The sequence below is a fragment of the Oryza brachyantha genome, chromosome 5 (genome assembly GCF_000231095.2).
Source record: "Oryza brachyantha chromosome 5, ObraRS2, whole genome shotgun sequence".
Taxonomy (NCBI): Eukaryota; Viridiplantae; Streptophyta; class Magnoliopsida; order Poales; family Poaceae; genus Oryza; species Oryza brachyantha.
This window is the reverse complement of record NC_023167.2, coordinates 3,628,350-3,647,142: the sequence shown is the minus strand read 5'-3', so window position 1 is coordinate 3,647,142 and position 18,793 is coordinate 3,628,350. Positions and strand designations below refer to the sequence as shown.

General features: G+C 37.2%; 1 protein-coding gene across 2 annotated transcripts; it reads right to left on the bottom strand.

The window, feature by feature from the left end:
• Nucleotides 1-13,659: 13,659 nt before the first annotated feature.
• On the bottom strand, nucleotides 13,660-17,345 carry LOC102713466 (protein CHUP1, chloroplastic). Of its 2 annotated transcripts, none has more exons than XM_015837898.2 (5): nucleotides 16,772-17,345; nucleotides 16,429-16,670; nucleotides 16,075-16,142; nucleotides 14,998-15,780; nucleotides 13,660-14,767 (listed from the first exon to the last, which is right to left on the bottom strand). In XM_015837898.2, the coding sequence occupies exons 2-5, from the start codon at nucleotides 16,583-16,585 to the stop codon at nucleotides 13,922-13,924; spliced, it is 1,854 nt and encodes a 617-aa protein (XP_015693384.1). In that variant the 5' UTR covers nucleotides 16,586-16,670; nucleotides 16,772-17,345; the 3' UTR covers nucleotides 13,660-13,921. The 2 variants fall into 2 exon arrangements, with proteins under 2 accessions (XP_015693384.1, XP_006655065.1); XM_006655002.3 differs by having other exon boundaries at nucleotides 16,429-16,665.
• Between the last annotated feature and the right edge of the window lie 1,448 nt (nucleotides 17,346-18,793).

The following is an 18,793-nucleotide window of genomic DNA, read 5'->3' as shown; positions in this document are numbered from 1 at the left end:
TCAAATATAAAGTTACAGTTATGACAATTTGTTTAATGATAAACATAGTAAATCATTGATCGATCTTTATTTTTTTTATCAACGGTCATTCTAAAAATGTTAATCTTGATAGTATTATTATAATAATAGTTATATTAAACTACTTTTGGGTAGATGTAATATAAATTTATTATTAGTAGATACAATAACCAAACAGTACTATACTAAACTAATACTATACATTAGAGATGGTATCACCATATTCTAACCTGATTAAGAAAGCAGGAAGGGACAAAGCTAACAAATTTGCACGTACAATGCATTTTTTGAGGGGATGAAAATGTGGAGGGTAGAAACTTGTTAATTTTGTGAAAACTTGTTGATTCAAATTAATGCGATTTGTTTTTTGAAAAAAAAAAGGAGGGATGAATGGTTTTGTTTGTTTGCTCGTGGGGCGTACGTTTGCCGGCAACTAGCTCGCAGTACGTATTGATTCATGAGTTTTGCTCAATGATAGAGAGCATCAAGCGAATGAAATAACAAGAGTAATCCTCTAAGGCTGTGTTTTTTATATGGTTGGGAAAATAATCTCCCGGTATGCAAAACAAAGTGTTGGATTAATGCTAGACTAATTTAGTACTATTAGCTAAAACACTGAAAATTGATTAATATAATTTTTTGAAAATAAATTATCTCTATATGTAAAATTATATAAAATACTCTCTCCTTCCCTAAATGTTTGACGCCGTTGACTTTCTTATACATGTTTGACTACTCGTCTTATTTAAATTTTTTATCAAATATGTGAAGCTATATATATGCAACAATAAATAAAATGATATAAAAATAATTAATAATTATATAAAATTTTTTAAATAAGACGAATAGTCAAATATGTATAAAAAATCGATGGAGGGAGTATATTGTTTTGCAGTTTAGAAAGCACATGCGGAAAACGTATATGGAGGTTGGCAACGGTGGCTGTCGATCACAGCCTAATAATTAGGCGAACAGAAGGTCCCTGATTGTGTAAAGGTTTTCCAAAGGAATTTTTTTTGAACAAGTGCTTGTTAGGAGAGAGCTCCGACTCAATAATCAAACTTCTATAGTGGAGCCTAGAATGGACTTGTGCAACGGTTCGACCCCTATCTATCTCTCCGGTTTATTTTTCAGACCACTCTAATTTATTATACTTTTTTTAAGGTGAAGCTGAACCGTTTAGTTAGAATCCAGAAAAAAAAATCCAAAAGCTAGTGCAGTGCCAAACAGGCTAAATCTATAAGTAAGATGATTACATCCGTGAACTCTCTGTATTTAGGATGCACACAGGAAAATCATACTTCGTATTACTCTTGTTCAGGGATTGATGTTTTCTGGAACTAAGGGAGTAGACAATCCATAATTTAAGACATGAAAATGAAAAAGAGATGGCTACGGTTGTGCTACATTAGCAACACAAATCATTTCCTGTTCCAAATTTGAATATGGTGCCACTATGCCAGTATCCAGATCCACCAAGAATCCAATCCACACATCATATACAACCACCTTTTGAGCATGTGAGTGCTGGCCAAGAAGAGTTGGCCTGAACACAGTCAGGACACAGAGGGGGAGGGCTGGCCATGGTACCCCAGCTGCTGCAGCATGCTCTGCTGTTGCTGCAAACTGATAGCAGAAGCAGTGAACTGAAACTCTGAAAACCAACCTCTGAATTCCACCATCCTCTACTTCAACCAGCCATGTTTTGCTCTGTTTGTGGGAGGGGCTAGTTGCTTTCTTTTCAGCAATGATTAGGTTCTGATTTGATAGATGAGGATGGGGATAGATAGATAGGGTGATGCTGATGCTGATGCTGATGCAGCAGCTGCTGGCATTGTGTTTGTTCCCTGGAGTACATTGGGGTAGTACTGGTACATTTTTGTTCTTTTTCTCAAAGATTCTTGTCCTTGAGCCCTGTTTCCCTTTCTCCTTGTTCCAGGCCGGTCGCTGCACCTTTCTCATCACTCCTCCGTTCTTTGCATCTGCCACTTGTTGGTTTTACATTTGGCCCTACTTTGTCCCTTGAGATCAAAGGATGAATTTTGGAGGGTTTTTTTTTTTAAGCAATTGATCTGAATTAACGAAAATCATGTTAAATTCCTCCAATTTTTTCTTTAGAAATCATCCAAACCGAGGAGATCTTTAATCAAAATTAGGCACGCCATAGTTTCTATTTAGAGTGAGTTCGACAGTGAGTGGAGAAGATAACATAAAACGAGTCATCTTGTCAGGGAATGATAAATTTATTAGCCATTTGCTCATTGAAAAAGGATTTCTTTTAAGATACCCTCGGATGATTATGAGCTGTCCGTTACTTTGGATTTAACGGACATGATTTTATTATACTATACCGCTAATATGCATAGTATAAATTCGATAAAATTATGTGCATATATCATTTTAAAATAGATAAATTGATAAATATATTTTACCAAAGTTTAGAATAAAATATTTAATATACTTATAAAAATACATAGTTAGATACAAATTTTACTACATTGCTACCCTTACAAGTAAAAGGTACCGTAACATTATCCTTAAAAAAATGGTTTAATATGAGTTGTAAAACAATCTTTAGACATCTGAAGATAACATAAAATGAGTCATCTTGTTAGTGAATTATTTTTTTATTAAATATACCATTCGTCTTTTTTTTCTTTAAAGAAATCTGAATAATCACCCCTACACTGTGTAGGCCTGCACACGAGAACAAATACCAAAATTCGAATTGGATCGAATTCAAATGGGTTTGATTGGATGGCCTGTATGGTTTGATGGAGCAGTTGTGGCTTTGCTTCGATCCCACCCAGCTAGCTCAGGTCAGGGCTGCACATGGTGGAAGCGTTTGACCGGCCGGCAGGCAAAGCGCAGCCTGCTGGCTCGTTTTCAATTCGGCGGCTCAGGTCTCGAGCCCCAACTCACCTCACCTCACCTCACCTCAGATATGATATTATGAATGATGATGCTCTCTGCTTGTCCACGCACCGCATAATATCTCAGTGCATGGGGAAATGAGACGACAAAAAAACAGCAAATTTCGCCCAATGCGAAGCCTGACCAGACCCGGACAAACACTCTTGCTTGGAGAAAGTTCAATATTATAGCTAACTATTAGATCCCATTTATCTATAGTTAATTTAAAAGCCAATTTATACAATACTTACCTATAAAACATATACTATCATATCCTATCTATCATACACACGCTACGTTTTAGGGTTCGTACTACAGCTGGCTATAAATCTGTAGCTCACTGCTCTTCTCTCTCCTCTTTTATCACATTAAAATATGTTTACAGCTGACTTATAACCTGTTATTGTACCTGCTCTTAGTTCCTCATTTTAGGGTGCATTTTAGATTCCAAAAATTTTTGGTACAAATGTCACGTCAGACATTTGACCAGATATCGAAAAGAGTTTTTGGACATAAATAAAAAAACAAATTACATATTCCGCCAACAAACTATGGGACGAACTTTTGACTAATTAACTTGTCATTAGCATATGTTGGTTACTGTAGCACTTATGGCTAATCATGGCCTAATTAGGATGAAAAGATTGTGTCATGATTTCTCCCATAACTGTGTAATTAGTTTTTTCCCTCTGTGTTTAATGCCCTATTTAAATGTCTAAAGATTCAATGTGATGTTTACTATATTGTTTTTTAGCTAAGAATTTTGAAGAAATTCAGGGTAAGGATGGTTTGTTCGATTAATAGGGCGCATATGTTAAAAGAAACAATAAGAATCAGAAATAATTTATTTACGAAGGATTTACGGTTGAAATAGGGTTATATTGTAATATGCTATATATATATATATATATATATATATATATATAAAAATTATCAACAACGACAATATTATGATAAGTCATTAGTGCATTCTATTCTAATCGCACCGGTAAATTCCAGCTAACTGCATCGATGAATAGGCTATTACGAATGGGAGGGAGTATTTTAGGGATGAAAAACAATATGAAAATTCTTGATCATATCAGCTACCACTTCCATCCCTAAATATAAATATGTAAAGATATATATATGCATAAAAGTATATTTAATAATAAATAAAATAATAAAAAATAATTAATAATTATGTAATTTTTTAAATAAGACGAATAGTCAAACACATATAAAAAAATCAATAGCGTCAAACATTTAGGGATGGGGGAGTATTATTTTCGTTCTATTAACCGATTTACAACAATCAAAATGATAGTAATAGAAATGGTTTAATGACTCAATAGGAGATCTCCCATCATACTAGTCCGTATATGTGGCCATTAATTTTGTCTTGGGGAAGACTGGAATATGGTTTATGGGTAGGCTATTCCTATCCACTACAGTGCCCATCCTTGGTGTCCTGGATACACCTGCAGATCCTACGCTATCTTCGTTCTTAAATCCTCAGTGCATTCTAAAATATAAACATTTTTATTATTTAAATTTTATTATAAAACATAATTGTTTTAGTCTGATTTAGTATTTTTCGTATTTTATCCCCCCCTAAGCTCCATCACTATCCATCCCTCGTTACTTAAAATACCCTATAGCCTATAGCCTTTTCTTAACGACCTTAATCTTTACATGATAATCTACAAATATTTATTCAGATTTATCGCTACAATCCCTTGGGTACATACTACACATACTGACTACCTCAGGCCTTGTTTAGTTCCCAAAATCATTTTCCAAAAACATCACATCAAATATTTAGACATCTAAATAGAGCATTAAATATTGATGAACATTAAAACTAATTATACAGTTATAGGGGAAACTGTGAGACGAATCTTTTGAGCCTAATTAGTGCATGATTAGACATAAGTGCTACAGTAACCAGCATGTGCTAATGATAGATTAATTAGACTCAAAAAATTCGTCTCGCAGTTTTCAGGCGGAATCTGAAATTTATTTTATAATTAAACTATATTTAATACTTTAAATATATAATCGTACGTGCCGATATGATCCTTTCCTAAAAATTTTGGAAACTAAACGGGGCCTGATATGGCTCCATCCATCCGGCGTACTACGTAGCCAGACCAATTCTGATGCCGATTGCTGAATCTGAACTGCAAGCTGATGATCTTATCGCAAACACTCGCCCGAGGCCTGCACTGTTCTACTGCATACAGACAGATCACAGATGTGTTGTACACTGCCTGATGATCATCTTTTTTTCTGGCAGCTACTCCAGCTAGCTCCTTCAAATTTCAAAAGGAGACATATGGAATCATACCTTGCGTGGATTAATGTTGCTAAGCCCTGCAGTTTGATATGAACAATTATTTCGATGGAAAAAGAAGGGGGAACAGGAGGAAGGAGCTGCTAGTACACTGCAAGAATGCAGGAATGATCCAATGATTCCAAATCCGATGGATTTATTTGCTTTGTCGCATTGTTCTCATCAGTAATTCCGTCTCATAGGTGTACCATGTGTTTGGATGTTCCTTTTCTTTTCTTTTGCTTGATGTTTGTTGAACTAACCAGAATTCTAATGTTAACACCAGAGTTAGGGATTGTTCACTTTGTTGCAAAAACTAATGTTACCAAAACGGGCCTTGGTAAATGGGCATATTTTGATGTCAGCGAAATTTGTAGTATTGGATTTGTTTCACCCCTTATGTTTATACTTACATGACAAATTGATTTTAAATTTTTTCATCAAATTTTATTTTTCAGCCTTGGCTTTTAGACTGTAAGAATACGTATATAAATTTTTTATTTATAAATTATTTTTTATTTGTAAATATGTCATTTAGTTTTTTTCATCGAACACCCAGCAATCATTCCCATGTACATTACCATATTCTCTTTTATGAGCAGTGACATGGGCTTGACCTGTCAAAGATGCGGGATTTCACCCATCAAAAGCAAGGGGTTTCAGTGCGCGGTAGTAGTTAATACTATCATTTATACTACTAGCGAAATGTCCATGCTTTGTAATGGGTGAAATAAAATATGTTACCATCACTTGTTTGCTTATTCAGAAAAATCGATATTAAACTAAATATTGGGATGCTTTATAATATCAACATGTATCAGGGATCAATTTATCTTTAGTAGGGTGACAGATTCATTATCACCACACTATCTTTTACAGTAGTAAACATTAAATAACTATAACAAATCAGAAAAAAAATTTCATCTTCATCTTGATCTACCAAAAGAAAAAAACACAGTCCGAGTAAAATATAAAATATAACCTAGTATCATTTATACTGTAGTCTTTTCATTTTCATTTTCATCTTCAATACTTTTTATGAAATTACCTAAGCAAAAAACACATATATTATTATTCATCTACCAGCTCATCATTAGCATGGTATATCTAGTTATGATTTGTAACCTAATATCAAATATAAAATCTCTTACTAACAGCAAATTAAGTGCCAATAAATTCAGAAAACTCAAGGCGCTTCAATTCTTGTCGCAAGTGCATCATTTCTTTTAAACTACTGTCACGTACTTATATTACCATGCACTCAGTACTGCCATGCCAGTAAACATATTATAAACAAGATTTGAACTTTTTTTAACTGCATCCTGACTGATGTTCCAAGCTCTTCCATTTAGATATGGCGACATATTATTAACACCTAAGTACACGTACTTTTTAACCTTCTTAATTAACTCTGACATGGGGTTAGTGTTCTGCACTGTACTCTCAAACTTTGGGATTCTCCAATGGTTTCTACCATCTCAGATACTATTACTGCAGCTAGCTACTAGTAGCTTCTTAACCGTTAATATGATCACCTAGCACTAATATTTTACTGCTACTAGATAGTTTTATTTAATTTTGTTCAAAAATTTGTGGGGCTGCAGCTGCAACAACCGGCATGACGAACGAGATGCTTGGCTGTTAGTGCTGTCCTTAAATTTGAGAAAATTAAGTAGGCGAATCTTCCAGGCACCAAGGCCTGAGATTAACATTGGATCAGGAAGAGCTAAGCATTCAATTTACTGTGGATTATTACCATATCAGGTGCATGTGTACTTGTTTTAGTGAACACCAGCTATACCTAATTTGGGTCGTCTTGCAAATTGAGCTTATACAATGTGGAGTTAAATGTTGTCCTGCCCCAACACTGCCGTAGATGTCGCCAAAATATTCAGATTTGCTACAGTTCAGTTGCTACTATCATGATACTGATACAAATCATGTAATTTTTAATTTTTCCTAAAAAAACTATAGTGTACTAAGAGAAATTAATTAACATTATCAGTAGCACTAATTATCCCAAAAAAAAGAAGAAAGAAAGAAAGAAAAATTCCAGGATGGAAACATATGTGCAAACAGTCTCGCTACACATACGACCCAGTTGTACTGCCTGCATACGAAACATTGTAACCGTTGATTAGACAAATGAGATCAAGTGAGTGGCACTGTAGCCCCGTTGATCAATTGAGTTGTATGTAAGTCGGATGGTTGAGTCATACGTATAGCAATTTCCATGTCTAAAATGCAGCATGATGCATCAAGGAGAGCAGAGCGACAGCACTGGAGCTCATAACGACGAGCCGTACGCGTACGAACGATGCTAAGCGTTCCGCTGCATTTGCCGCACTCAATATGGTCTCTCTGCAAGATCTCGTTTTTATTACTGCATGGCTATTACCACTGCAGGAGAGAAAAGAACAAGCAAGCATGGGTCTCTTCCTCCTCCTCCTCTCATCTGCTCTATGTGGTCCAGCTTCTTCTGTGACTGTGATGCTGTTGTCAAGCCCCTCCTCCTCGGTTTGCTTCAAATTTTTGGTCCACACTCCACGAAACATCATCAGTATTTTTATGGCCAAAAGCATGGGTAAACGAGAGAGTACGTGGGCAATGTGATCCATTTTTCACAGCTATGATTCTTAAGGGCATCTGCAATGTATGTTTTCTTATAAATATATAAATCTTGACACATCATCATATCCTAACTTAGCTAAAGATGCTTAAATGTTTAGAACTAGAACTAACACTCAGATGGCCCCTACTACTTCATAAAAATATTACCACCCTCGACTTTCCCCAACCTATCAACAGTCAACGAACCAGCCAAGTCCAGCTGAAATTAATTTTTTATTCTAGGCACCAGTTGCTCAAACAAGCAACCAATGCTTAAAATTTCTACACTAACACCCATGCTTCAATGTATTGCACCTCTTCTTTTTATTTCTCCCTCCTCTATGCACCTCCTTGGAAAGTACACTGGAGCTGCTCTAAGAGCATCCTCAACAACTCATTTAAATTTGGTCATTCATATTTTTATTTGGATGATCATCTAAAACAATTTCATCCTGCATATCTTTCTGTACTCCAACAGATTCTCCATATCTCTTTAGAGGATGGAGAGAAAATATCCACATATAGAGTTTCTCTCTCCTAATATGGATGTCATTAAAAAATAGAGAATGTGATGGATATTATGCTGAAGCTCATTTTTAACCCTTCGTCCTCTATTTTCGAGATAAAAGATAGCATACATGTGCTGCTGGAGATGCTCTTATGCTCTATTTTCTATTTCACTTAGAAAATTCTAAACATGAGTTTAGTGATTTTGCAACTCTTTCCTCAAGCAACTCACCCTAATAAAACTTCTATTCACGTTTCTGTCTTTCTCCACTAATCTTTTTAAAAAAAATGCTAGTGCAACTCATGGATTCTACCAGTGACCTAAGGCAGACAAATGTTGATCTACAGCACCCAATGCTTACAGCTAAAATTTAACAGGAGTTCAGGCGATTTTAACCGATCTACAGATCGATTTTCAACATAAGAGCAGTTGCGAGAAGCATATAAACTGTGGAAGTACTCCATATCTGAGTTATGCTTCCACTCAAATATTCTTTTGAGCAGCAGGAGGATAAAATACTATACTACAAGTTTACAGAGAGGCATGTTGATGCAGCAAAGAGTGTAAATGACAGCAGCAGCAGCAGCACTTACACTGAATAAAAGAGAATAATTAACTTTTTGCCACTCTTACATTTAATTATAACAGATTTGCCACTGACTCATATGTCATAGACACATGAGAGCTCACATGTCTTTGACCGTGAGTGGTAAATCTGTTATCGTCTATTTTTAATAGTGGTAAAAGGTTAAATGCCCCTCAGAAGAGAGCAAAAGATTCAATGAGATGGAGATGGATCATGTAGCTGGCGAATCATACGTTTTCCATTAGCAATGCTCCAAGAACAGGCATTGGAAAAGACTCCCAATTGATTATCATCTACAGGGATAACAAAGCTCCACACACTCTTTTTTTTTTACTTCTGAATTGTACACTCCATGAGTTCATCACTCCAATTGTAGGCTTGTTTAAAAGGAGGTTCAAATTTCAAACTCTGACATACCCAAGCTTAATTAAAGTGCATTGATTTTTATTATTGGCGCAGAAAAGCACAAAACAATGTTTAATTCACTGTGCTGTCTACCTGCTGATCATATCTACTCCGAGTTAAGAGAGCCTAGATTCAGTCAGGACCATTTCAGTGGTCTTCACTTCTCTGCTAATCTGTAACTAACATGGACACCAAGTAGTCCAATAAAAGCTCAAGACTTTCTCAATGTGCAAAGATCAGGACCTCATCAAAGTGACTCTCCGAATGTTCAAAATCGACGAGTGTCACAATTCATGTCAATATTTTTTTCCTTTCCAATTGAGCACTAAGCTCTTTAGTCTTTATCTGAAAACATCATGGTAGTCATCGTGTTTGATAACTGAAATTTTGTACAGCTTTGTACTAGCTTATACATGACACAGACAGTCACACACCCCTTCTGAGTTGTGACTTGGATCTCCTGATGACATAATTTGGCTGATGAACAGGTGAGAATTAAAGATGCAGGCAAACTTCCTGCTCTCCAGACTCCAGTACGAGGACCTCACAGGGAGTACTGTTGGTGTACCTGAAAAAAATAAAGATAATATACAGTATACAAATTCCAGAATAAGCAAAAGGAATTTTTTTCTCAGAAGCATGTGAGGGAGAAATACCTTGCAAATATGGCTCAGGAAATGTCTGTCAGTCACTGTATTCTTCAGTTCTCTTTCTCCATTCTTCCGAACAAGAGAATTTACTACTGCTACACACCAATATGGTCACTCACACCTCAATTCTCAAGGCACAAATCTGAATCACAAAATACCACAACCAAACAGTGGCTGCTCTGCTGCTCAGTTTTCTACCAGAATTTCAGATTTTTGCAAAACCAAGCCTGCATGTTTCATGTGACTTTGTCATGGCAGGAAGCAACATCATAATAAGTTGCTGAAATGAAGATGTAGGGGGATGGTACAGTGATGATGGAGGCAGCAGGAATTGAAAGCCTGGGATCTTTTTTTTCTGACAAACCCTGCAGTGAATTGATAGAGCCTCTGTGCTTTGTTGCTATGCAGGTAGGCATGCAAAATGTTTGGTAAGCTGCCTAATTAAAAACGGTTTGCAAGATCAAAGTAGAAAAATTCAAGATAATTTTACTTATGGTTATGTGGACAACACTTGATTAGTATCTGAAAACAGAGAAATATCTTTTGACCTATCAAAAAAGGACCTACAAATCTCTTCCAGGAGTTCATGCATTGTCTTCGATCTAATCAATCTTTCGCTAATTTTCTAAAATCTCGAGATTTCGTTTACCATATATGTTGAAATAAACCATAATAATTAGAGCTAAATTTCATACTGGAAATTGCTCAATTGCAACCACCACTTCCATGTTTCTCCTTTTGTGTAATGGCAATGAAGGTATTTGGGCACATATTAGATACAAATGATAAAATCCCATTTTGATATCTCTGCAAAATATTTTCTTTGTAACAAAAAAAAGAACACTAAGTCCTGCTTTGTAGGCCCACGATTTCTGGCCCATCCCGGAACAGGCTTGAAGAATCTGGATCTTCTCAGCCCATCTTTGTAACAGCCCACTTTGCCAAGCCCAACCCAGTGGCTAAGTGGCTTCCTCTCAGTGTAGCTAAGCTTTCAATATACTCCTCTCAATAGCTGGTTGATGATGTCAGAGCGTCTACAAGAGAATAACCATCTCACTTGCCATACTTAAATTTAGTAATTTTGTAAAAAAATATTCCTCAAGAGAGTAATTATTTGACTAGCCATGTCATTTAAATGGCTAAGTTTGAGTTCTCAATGGCCAAATCTAGCAACTTATTTTTCTACTAGCACAATTGTTATCTGTGGGTCCGACCCTCTTGTCATCCTCCTTTTAACAGGATTTAGAGAGTGGGGATGGATAGTCTCTTGAAGATATTCTATGAATTCGAGTTGCCAAAACTAAAATAAATAGCTAAATTTTGATTTGGAGAGTAAAAATCATTCTCTATCCGATACTTCTCTAGAGTACCAGCAATCAAACTCTCAGAAATGGAGAAAAAAAAGGGGAAAAACGTTAATTTGCTCATTGTCAAGTCTGGGGGCACTTTTGTGTTAGGCCTATATTGTGAGTTCGAAAGTCAGGCAGGCACCATCGGACGGAACGAGGTAGCTGACATTGATGTTTGGTATGACTGACTATTAATTTAGTGTACATGTATAATTCTAGTTATGTGTTGGTGATATTTACTGTTTACCAACTCTGTAGTTCTAGGTACAGTGGAGAAATTCCCCTAAGCCTTTTAGTCAGGAACGTTGACGAGAGTTCGTCAACGGATGAGGTTGACGATATATTTATAAATAGAAAATAATTTATAAATAAAAAATATATATATATATATACTTTTTATTGGGTGGGAGCAGAAACAGTTATAAAAATATTTTTTATCATGAACGTGCAGGGAGTAGCTGAGTAGCTACACCAGACAGTAGGATCTAATATATATATATATATATATATAATGAAAATGCTTTTCATCATGAACATGTAGGGAGTAGTTACACCAGGTAGTAGGATCTAATTTATATATATAGAAAGCCTCTATTCTACTACCAGGTGTAGCTACTCTCTTCACATCTAAGGTGCAGAAACACCTCTATACATATTTCTTCTCTCTTTCCACAGAAAGTACAAACTCTATATAACATGTAATTGTATCATTCACATGAGATTCAATAGTGTCTATACTTTCTGTTGGGTGGGAGCAGAAACAGTTATGAAATATATCCTTAGCGATTTAAAAGTCAATCCTAGAAAATAAACTTATGTGAAAAAACATTAAAATCAACTCTAAATTTAAGGTTGAAAATTTAAATTTTACCTTATAAATATAAACATAAATAAAAATATACGAGTTAAAATATACGAGTGCCAATCACTCATAGGTTGTGCAAGAGAATTCTGACAACTGCACCCTTAATCTATTGCTATCTCATATTGTTTAGGGATGATATGATCCAGGTAGCATGACACCATCAATGCAGGATATTATACTTGGTATGCTTCGTCCTGGAGGAGGAAAAAAATGCACCATGGATAGCTTAGGAGATGGCGCATCCTGCAGCTTTTAAATCACTGTAAACACATATATAAAAATTTTATTTGTAAATTATTTTTCGTTTACAAATATACCGTTTGGTATTTAGATCACTATGAACACATAAATAAAAGCTTTGACTTTTAGATAACTACGAACACCCATATAAAAGTTTTGTTTGTAAATTATTTTTCGTTTATAAATATGTCGTTTGGCTTTTTATTTTCAAAAACTAAAAGATGATCCCTCAGACAAAAAAAATATGATTTAAATTCACATGATTTTGTTGCATGTGTGATCTAAAAACTTTATATTGAACAACAACAAAAGTTTAAATAATCAGCATAATCTTCGATGAATCTCTGGGATGATTGTTTGTGTGTTTGTGCGAAAGGGTCTGTAGTCTAGTGGTTACAAATGCCTCAGTAGCACTTAAGGTTCTGGGTTCAACTCCTAGTTGAACCGAATTTTCTAGGATTTTAACGGCTTTGTCCTTTTAGTGATAGGTGACGTATCCGTCGACAGCAAGGTTCTGGGTTCAACTCCTAGTTGAACCGAATTTTCTAGGATTTTAACGGCTTTGTCCTTTTAGTGATAGGTGACGTATCCGTCGACAGCAAAGTCAAACGGTATATGTTTGTAAGCGAAAAATAATTTATGAATAATATTTTATATACGTATTTTTAGCGATGCAAAAGTCAAGGATAAAAAGTAAATTTTGGTAAGAAAAATCTAAGTCAACTCTAAGTTTAAGATTAAAAATTTAAATTGGCTTATAAGTATTAATGAAAAGATGAGTGTACTCTTCTGTGCTGGTGGGGCTGCCTTCTCTCCTCCACCGCGCTGACCACCGGCGCCGCCGCAGCCCACATATCCCCTTCGGAGAGGGCAAAATTTAAATCCTTTTTGTGGTTCGCTCACCGGAGCTTACAGTCGTCGTCGCCGGCGAAAGACGCCGCCTTTCTCTTGCTAGGGGAGACCTTCAGCTCACTCTCCACACCGGCCATCTCTGACGGTTGACCTTTGAAAGCAAAGTCTCAACTCAACTAACATTTAAAAATCCAATTCAAGTTTATATTGGAAATTTGAAACATCCATATCAAATTTAAGCAGCTTTGAGCTGATCTGATCTTTTGGGCTGTTGCAATACGTCAGGTTTTCACACATAGCATACTTGCCCAAAGAACTTTATATTTGCAACTGGACTGAAGTATGTATGTATGTATGTAGAACAATTAACAATACAAGCCAACCCCAAATCAATAGTAGAGGGCTGGGTTGACATTATAGGTTAGTACTCTACACTGCTATACTTGATTGTATTTGTACATTTCACACAGAATAAAGCTTGTGTGCTTTGTTCCAGTAGCATCTTCTATAAGTAAATTCCCCATCAAGAACTGGAAAATATATACATCCAGGAAGATAAGTCTGTAGCAGTGCATATTCTGCAGCAGATGAATCCTATGCTAATCTGTTTATCAGTTACGGAAGGATGATGCCCTTGTTGATGACCTAGAGCCTGGTCTTGATGTCTTCAGTGCCTCCGCAAATTTATGAATCTCAGCATCTTCAGGTATTGTAGCTTCACCATTATCAAGGTGAGAACTATGGCCAAAATCAGTTACTCTCCCCTCTCCAAATGATGCACTCTTGACCCCAAGATGGATGTTTCTTCCATCTGCGATCTCCTTGGTGAGATGAACCAAACTTTGGCTGTCCAAAGAATGCCAACGACGGCTGTGATCGTCATGCTGTTGATTGGCAGAAACACCTGATTCTGTCATGAACGAAGAATAGCTGTCATTTGACTCCCTTCCATTGAAGTCATCAAAGGAGCAACTCGAAATGGATATCCTCCTCTCCAGAGTAGGAGCGTTCTTGTTTTCCTTCTCTTTCCCCAACACCAATTTCCGAAGCTTTGAGAAGAACCTTTTCTTCTTAGGATTCCTGTGCTTGTTCATCGACGAGCCGTCGATCGACGCGTCGTCAGGTTCACCTGATGATGCTCGTGAGGAAGAGTACTCTGAACCAAACTCTATATGATCTAAATTTTTCTCGTCCACACCGGCATTTGCGTAGTCCAATATCAGTTGCTTGGCTTTGTGCTCAGATTTGGGGCTTAGGGTCTTGCTAAGATCCCTTGCAACATTCTTCCCTGATGGAGCCTGCTGGTTCCTAAGCTCAAACCGCAGGCAAGCGTTGATCCATTTCAGATATACCAATTCCTCAACATCTGCAAACCTGTCAGATCGCAGCTGTTCAGCCTCTTTTGCCAGCTTGTCATTTTCTTGCCTTAAAAGATCAACCTCCTGCAATGCTTTTACCTGCAACCAATTTTACTTGTTCAGTTCCTCACAGAATTAGCACAATATCAAGAAAACATTGACAAAACATTTGAAAAATCATAGTCACGCATGAGAAACAATTGATTTATCTTGCAAAACAAATATGGAGGACAGCATATCATTCCGAGGAATAACACATCTGTTTGATGATTAAAATTGATTAGCAAGCGCCAGCTACAACACAATCCAAGAACAGTAAAAAGATTCACCTCCATGCTATTGATGGGCTTGGGTACAGGGGGCAGGCGTATGAGCTCCAATCGCCTGGTAAGATGTGCATTCTCCTGCTGCAGCCTTGAATTAACAACTCTAAGCTCTCTTGCCTCATTTTCCAGCTCCTCTAGCCTATTCAGTTTCTTTTGAACCTCAGCACTGACTTCCCCCTCAGTAATCTCTTTACATTGCAAAGAATCGACCATTTGCTGAAGGGAGGTAATTCTCTCCTTTGCTTGTTCTGCATCCTGTCTCAGCTTCTTCTTCAACAGCTTGCACTTCATTCTAGTTGCCTCAAGCTCTGAAACCAATTTTGAGCTTTCAGCTAGCTGTGCCTGCAGCCTTTCATTTTCAGACAGCAAGGATTCAATCTTCAGCGTGTAAAGCTTCGATTCAACGCTGTTGATCCTGAGCTGATTCTCGAGCTCCCGCACCGCAGCATCTTGCTCCTGCAAACCATAGCATTCCAGAAGCTGTAGCTCCAGAGTCTTCTCTCTTTCTTGAAGTGATCTGACCATATCTTGAAGCTCGCAAATTTGACGTTCTTTCGATGCAACTTCTTCCATCACTCTTGCTGCAGGTGAGGTTGTGTTGTCACCAAAGTCTTGGCCAAATTCTTTGAGAACCATTTCGTTGAATTCTGGGAGGAGAAATCCTTCATCATCAGCAAAAGTTCTACATTTTGGGGGCAGTGGGACCAAGGCAGTGGTGGTGGTCGTCGTAGTGGTAGTGGTAGTGTGGACAGAGTTTCCATTGATGATTTTTGCCTTGGTGTCCTCCTTCACCAACAAAACCAAAGAAATTCAACATAGGAGAAGAAAAATGGAATACAAAGAGACAATAGTTGAACACAAGTTATATTTTGTCAGCTGGGTTATAAATGAGCAGTGTGACATGAAAAATTTAAGGGAAAAAGGTTGAAATTAGAAACAAAACAAAAGTCCACACGCCAAATAGTACATATGTGATATGGACAGATTAGAGATTCTTGAAAATATAGCCGGATTATGAACAATTCAAAAGTCGTATGAAATGCACATTAATTTATGATTATCTGCAGACAAGATCCTTACATTCTTGAGGATCCTCAGCTCGTCTTTGAGTCCTCCTCCACTCTTCATGCCATGTCTATCATCTGACCCTACAACACATCAAGAAACAAATCGTCATAAAATCTTTTATGTAGCAAACAATAACAACAAAGCAGCTGGCACAAGACCTTTAACAACACTAGGGTTCACAATTTCTGAACGAAATTTTGGGTCCATTGGTGGGTCCTGATGTGCCACCAACCAAAAAAGGAAAAATCCAATGTCTTTGAATTTTAAAAAAAATTGTTAAATTCAGCAACGATTCACTCAAATTTCGTTTGAACTTTCCAGATTTTCAGAAAATTCCGTTGCCTCCGCTGAGTTCATGGTTGATACCTGTGGGAGGAGGAGGTAGCCGGAGCTGCCGTGGCCGCCGCCGCGAGAGGAGCAGTCCGGCCAGCGAGAGCGTGACGGCGGCGCCGACCCTGAGGAAGACAACCCGCAAGTCCTCACTCCTCCGGCCACCTCCGCCATCTCCGGCCACCTTGGGCATCTCCCTCTCACCACCACCCTACCTTCTCCACATGCAAACTGCAGCAGCAACCAACCAGCAATGGAGCCGAAACAATCTCTCTACCCTGATCACAAACAAGAGCGATCAAAATCCAATCTTTGAGCAAAGGAAATAAAAAATCACAACTTTTTTACTGCAAGATCACGATGGCCAAGAATCAACAACCTGTTCTTGGGAGGGGGTGAAACTTGCATCAAGAAACGGGAGCTCGCTCCAGCCCCATGAAAAGAAAGAAGCTTGCTGGCTATATCTCCATGGCTCGAATCGAACAGGCCGGGAGGAGATTAACCCGCCCCAGCCCTAACAAACCCCAACAACTAAGTTCGCCGATTCGTCCTGCCTGCCTGCGATGAATCCCTAATTAGGCTGCCAAAGCAGCCGCTAAAATTGGGGTGTCAGGCTCCGGATTCAGCTCACGGCCATCGAAACCGCCGAGAAAAGCAAAGCAACTGAACAGAAAGGAAAACACATCAAACTATCAAAGTTAATTGGCGCTTACTACCCTCCAATTTCTCTCTCGCTCTCCTGCTATCTCTGTTTCTGTTTTGTTCCTTTTCTGTCTCTCTTGGCTTGTTCTTGTTCAGGGCTCACAGGGTAGGACAATTCTAAGGAATCTTTTTGATTTCTATTCAGGCTTTTGTCCTCTACTCGACTTGTGCTGCTGCTTTTCTTAACCAGATGGACTCCTCTCCTCTCCTCTCTTCCTCTTCCATCCCTTTCTTGCTGATTCGACCAATTGGTTATTAACTATGGCTTGACCAGTGTTAGTTTAGTTGACAACAACATACGCAGATGTGATCATGCCAAGTAGTGAGATGTTCCATGTCCATTTCAGCACAGTTTCCCTGTGGAATCGATGCAATTGGGGAAATTTGCCGTTGGCAGGAGGGTGGAATTGATGGTGGATGAGACGTGGAATGCTGTGGGCGCTTGACGTCTCTTTCGTGCGATTTCGTCAGACCGTGCGACAATCGCCAAGCTGCTGATGCTCGAGCTGGCAACGAACGAACGAACGCGTGCTTTGATTTTGGGGGAGGTTAGCTTTAATCACGTGGTTCATCCTGTGCCAGAGAACAATTAATTGGGCATTTGCATAAAAGTTGAAGTTGTGCATCAAGAGACAATTGAGTTTGAATGCCTGTTAGGTGCTGCTCCCTTCGTTTCATATTATAAGTCATTCGTTTTATATTATAAGTTATTTTGACTTTGGTCAAAGTCAAACTATCATAAGTCGAATTAAATTTATAGACAAATATAATAACATATATAACACTAAATTAGTTTTATTAAATATATAACTGAATATATTTTCGTAATATGTGTGTCTTTGGTCGTAAATGTTACTACTTATTTATATAAACTTAGTCAAAGTTGAAATAGTTTGATTTTAAGTAAATCAAAATGACTTATAACCTATAACCTAAAACGGATAGAGTAGTACATATCACTCATCGAGTGATGGAAAATGCATGCTAAAAACAATAACGGAGAAACATTTGGCGCTAATGTCTCTGTTTAGGATAGATGTATATCTCATAGAAAGTAAGGCCTATTTAGTTTATGAATATTTTCGTGTTTACCCATTACGTCAAATCCTTGGACATTGCACAGTTTGAAAGTAATGTGCGAGATGAACCTTTTGAGCCTAATTACTCTAGAATTAGCTTATAATTGTTATAGTAACTCACATGTACTAATAACAGATTAATTAGGCTTAAAAAATTCTTCTCGTGGTTTCCTGACAACTTATATAATTAGCTTTTAATTGGTCGCCAAAATAATTTTTCAACATCTGATCAAACATTCGATGTGACACCCAACCCAAAAATTTTCACAAACTAAACGAGCCCTAAGTTTATACAGCAGTAGTAGTCACGTCAATCATCACATATTCAAATTTATTTATCTTACCAGTGCTTAAGTCCTCTCATTTTATATCATCTTCTTATTTAATAAGAGGTATTATTTTTTTAATTCCCAACTAATTTAGTTCCTAAGTAGTAGAAATACAATTATATTAGGATAAAAGCTCAGTTAAGTAAATTGAATTTATGGATTATAAATTTTCGTGCTGTACAACTAATTTTGTCAAAATATTATTGTATGTGACCGTGCAGTCTTTTTTTTTCTTTTTGATATTCACGTATTATTTCATTGCATTGACTAAATCCAAGTGCATCACTCACT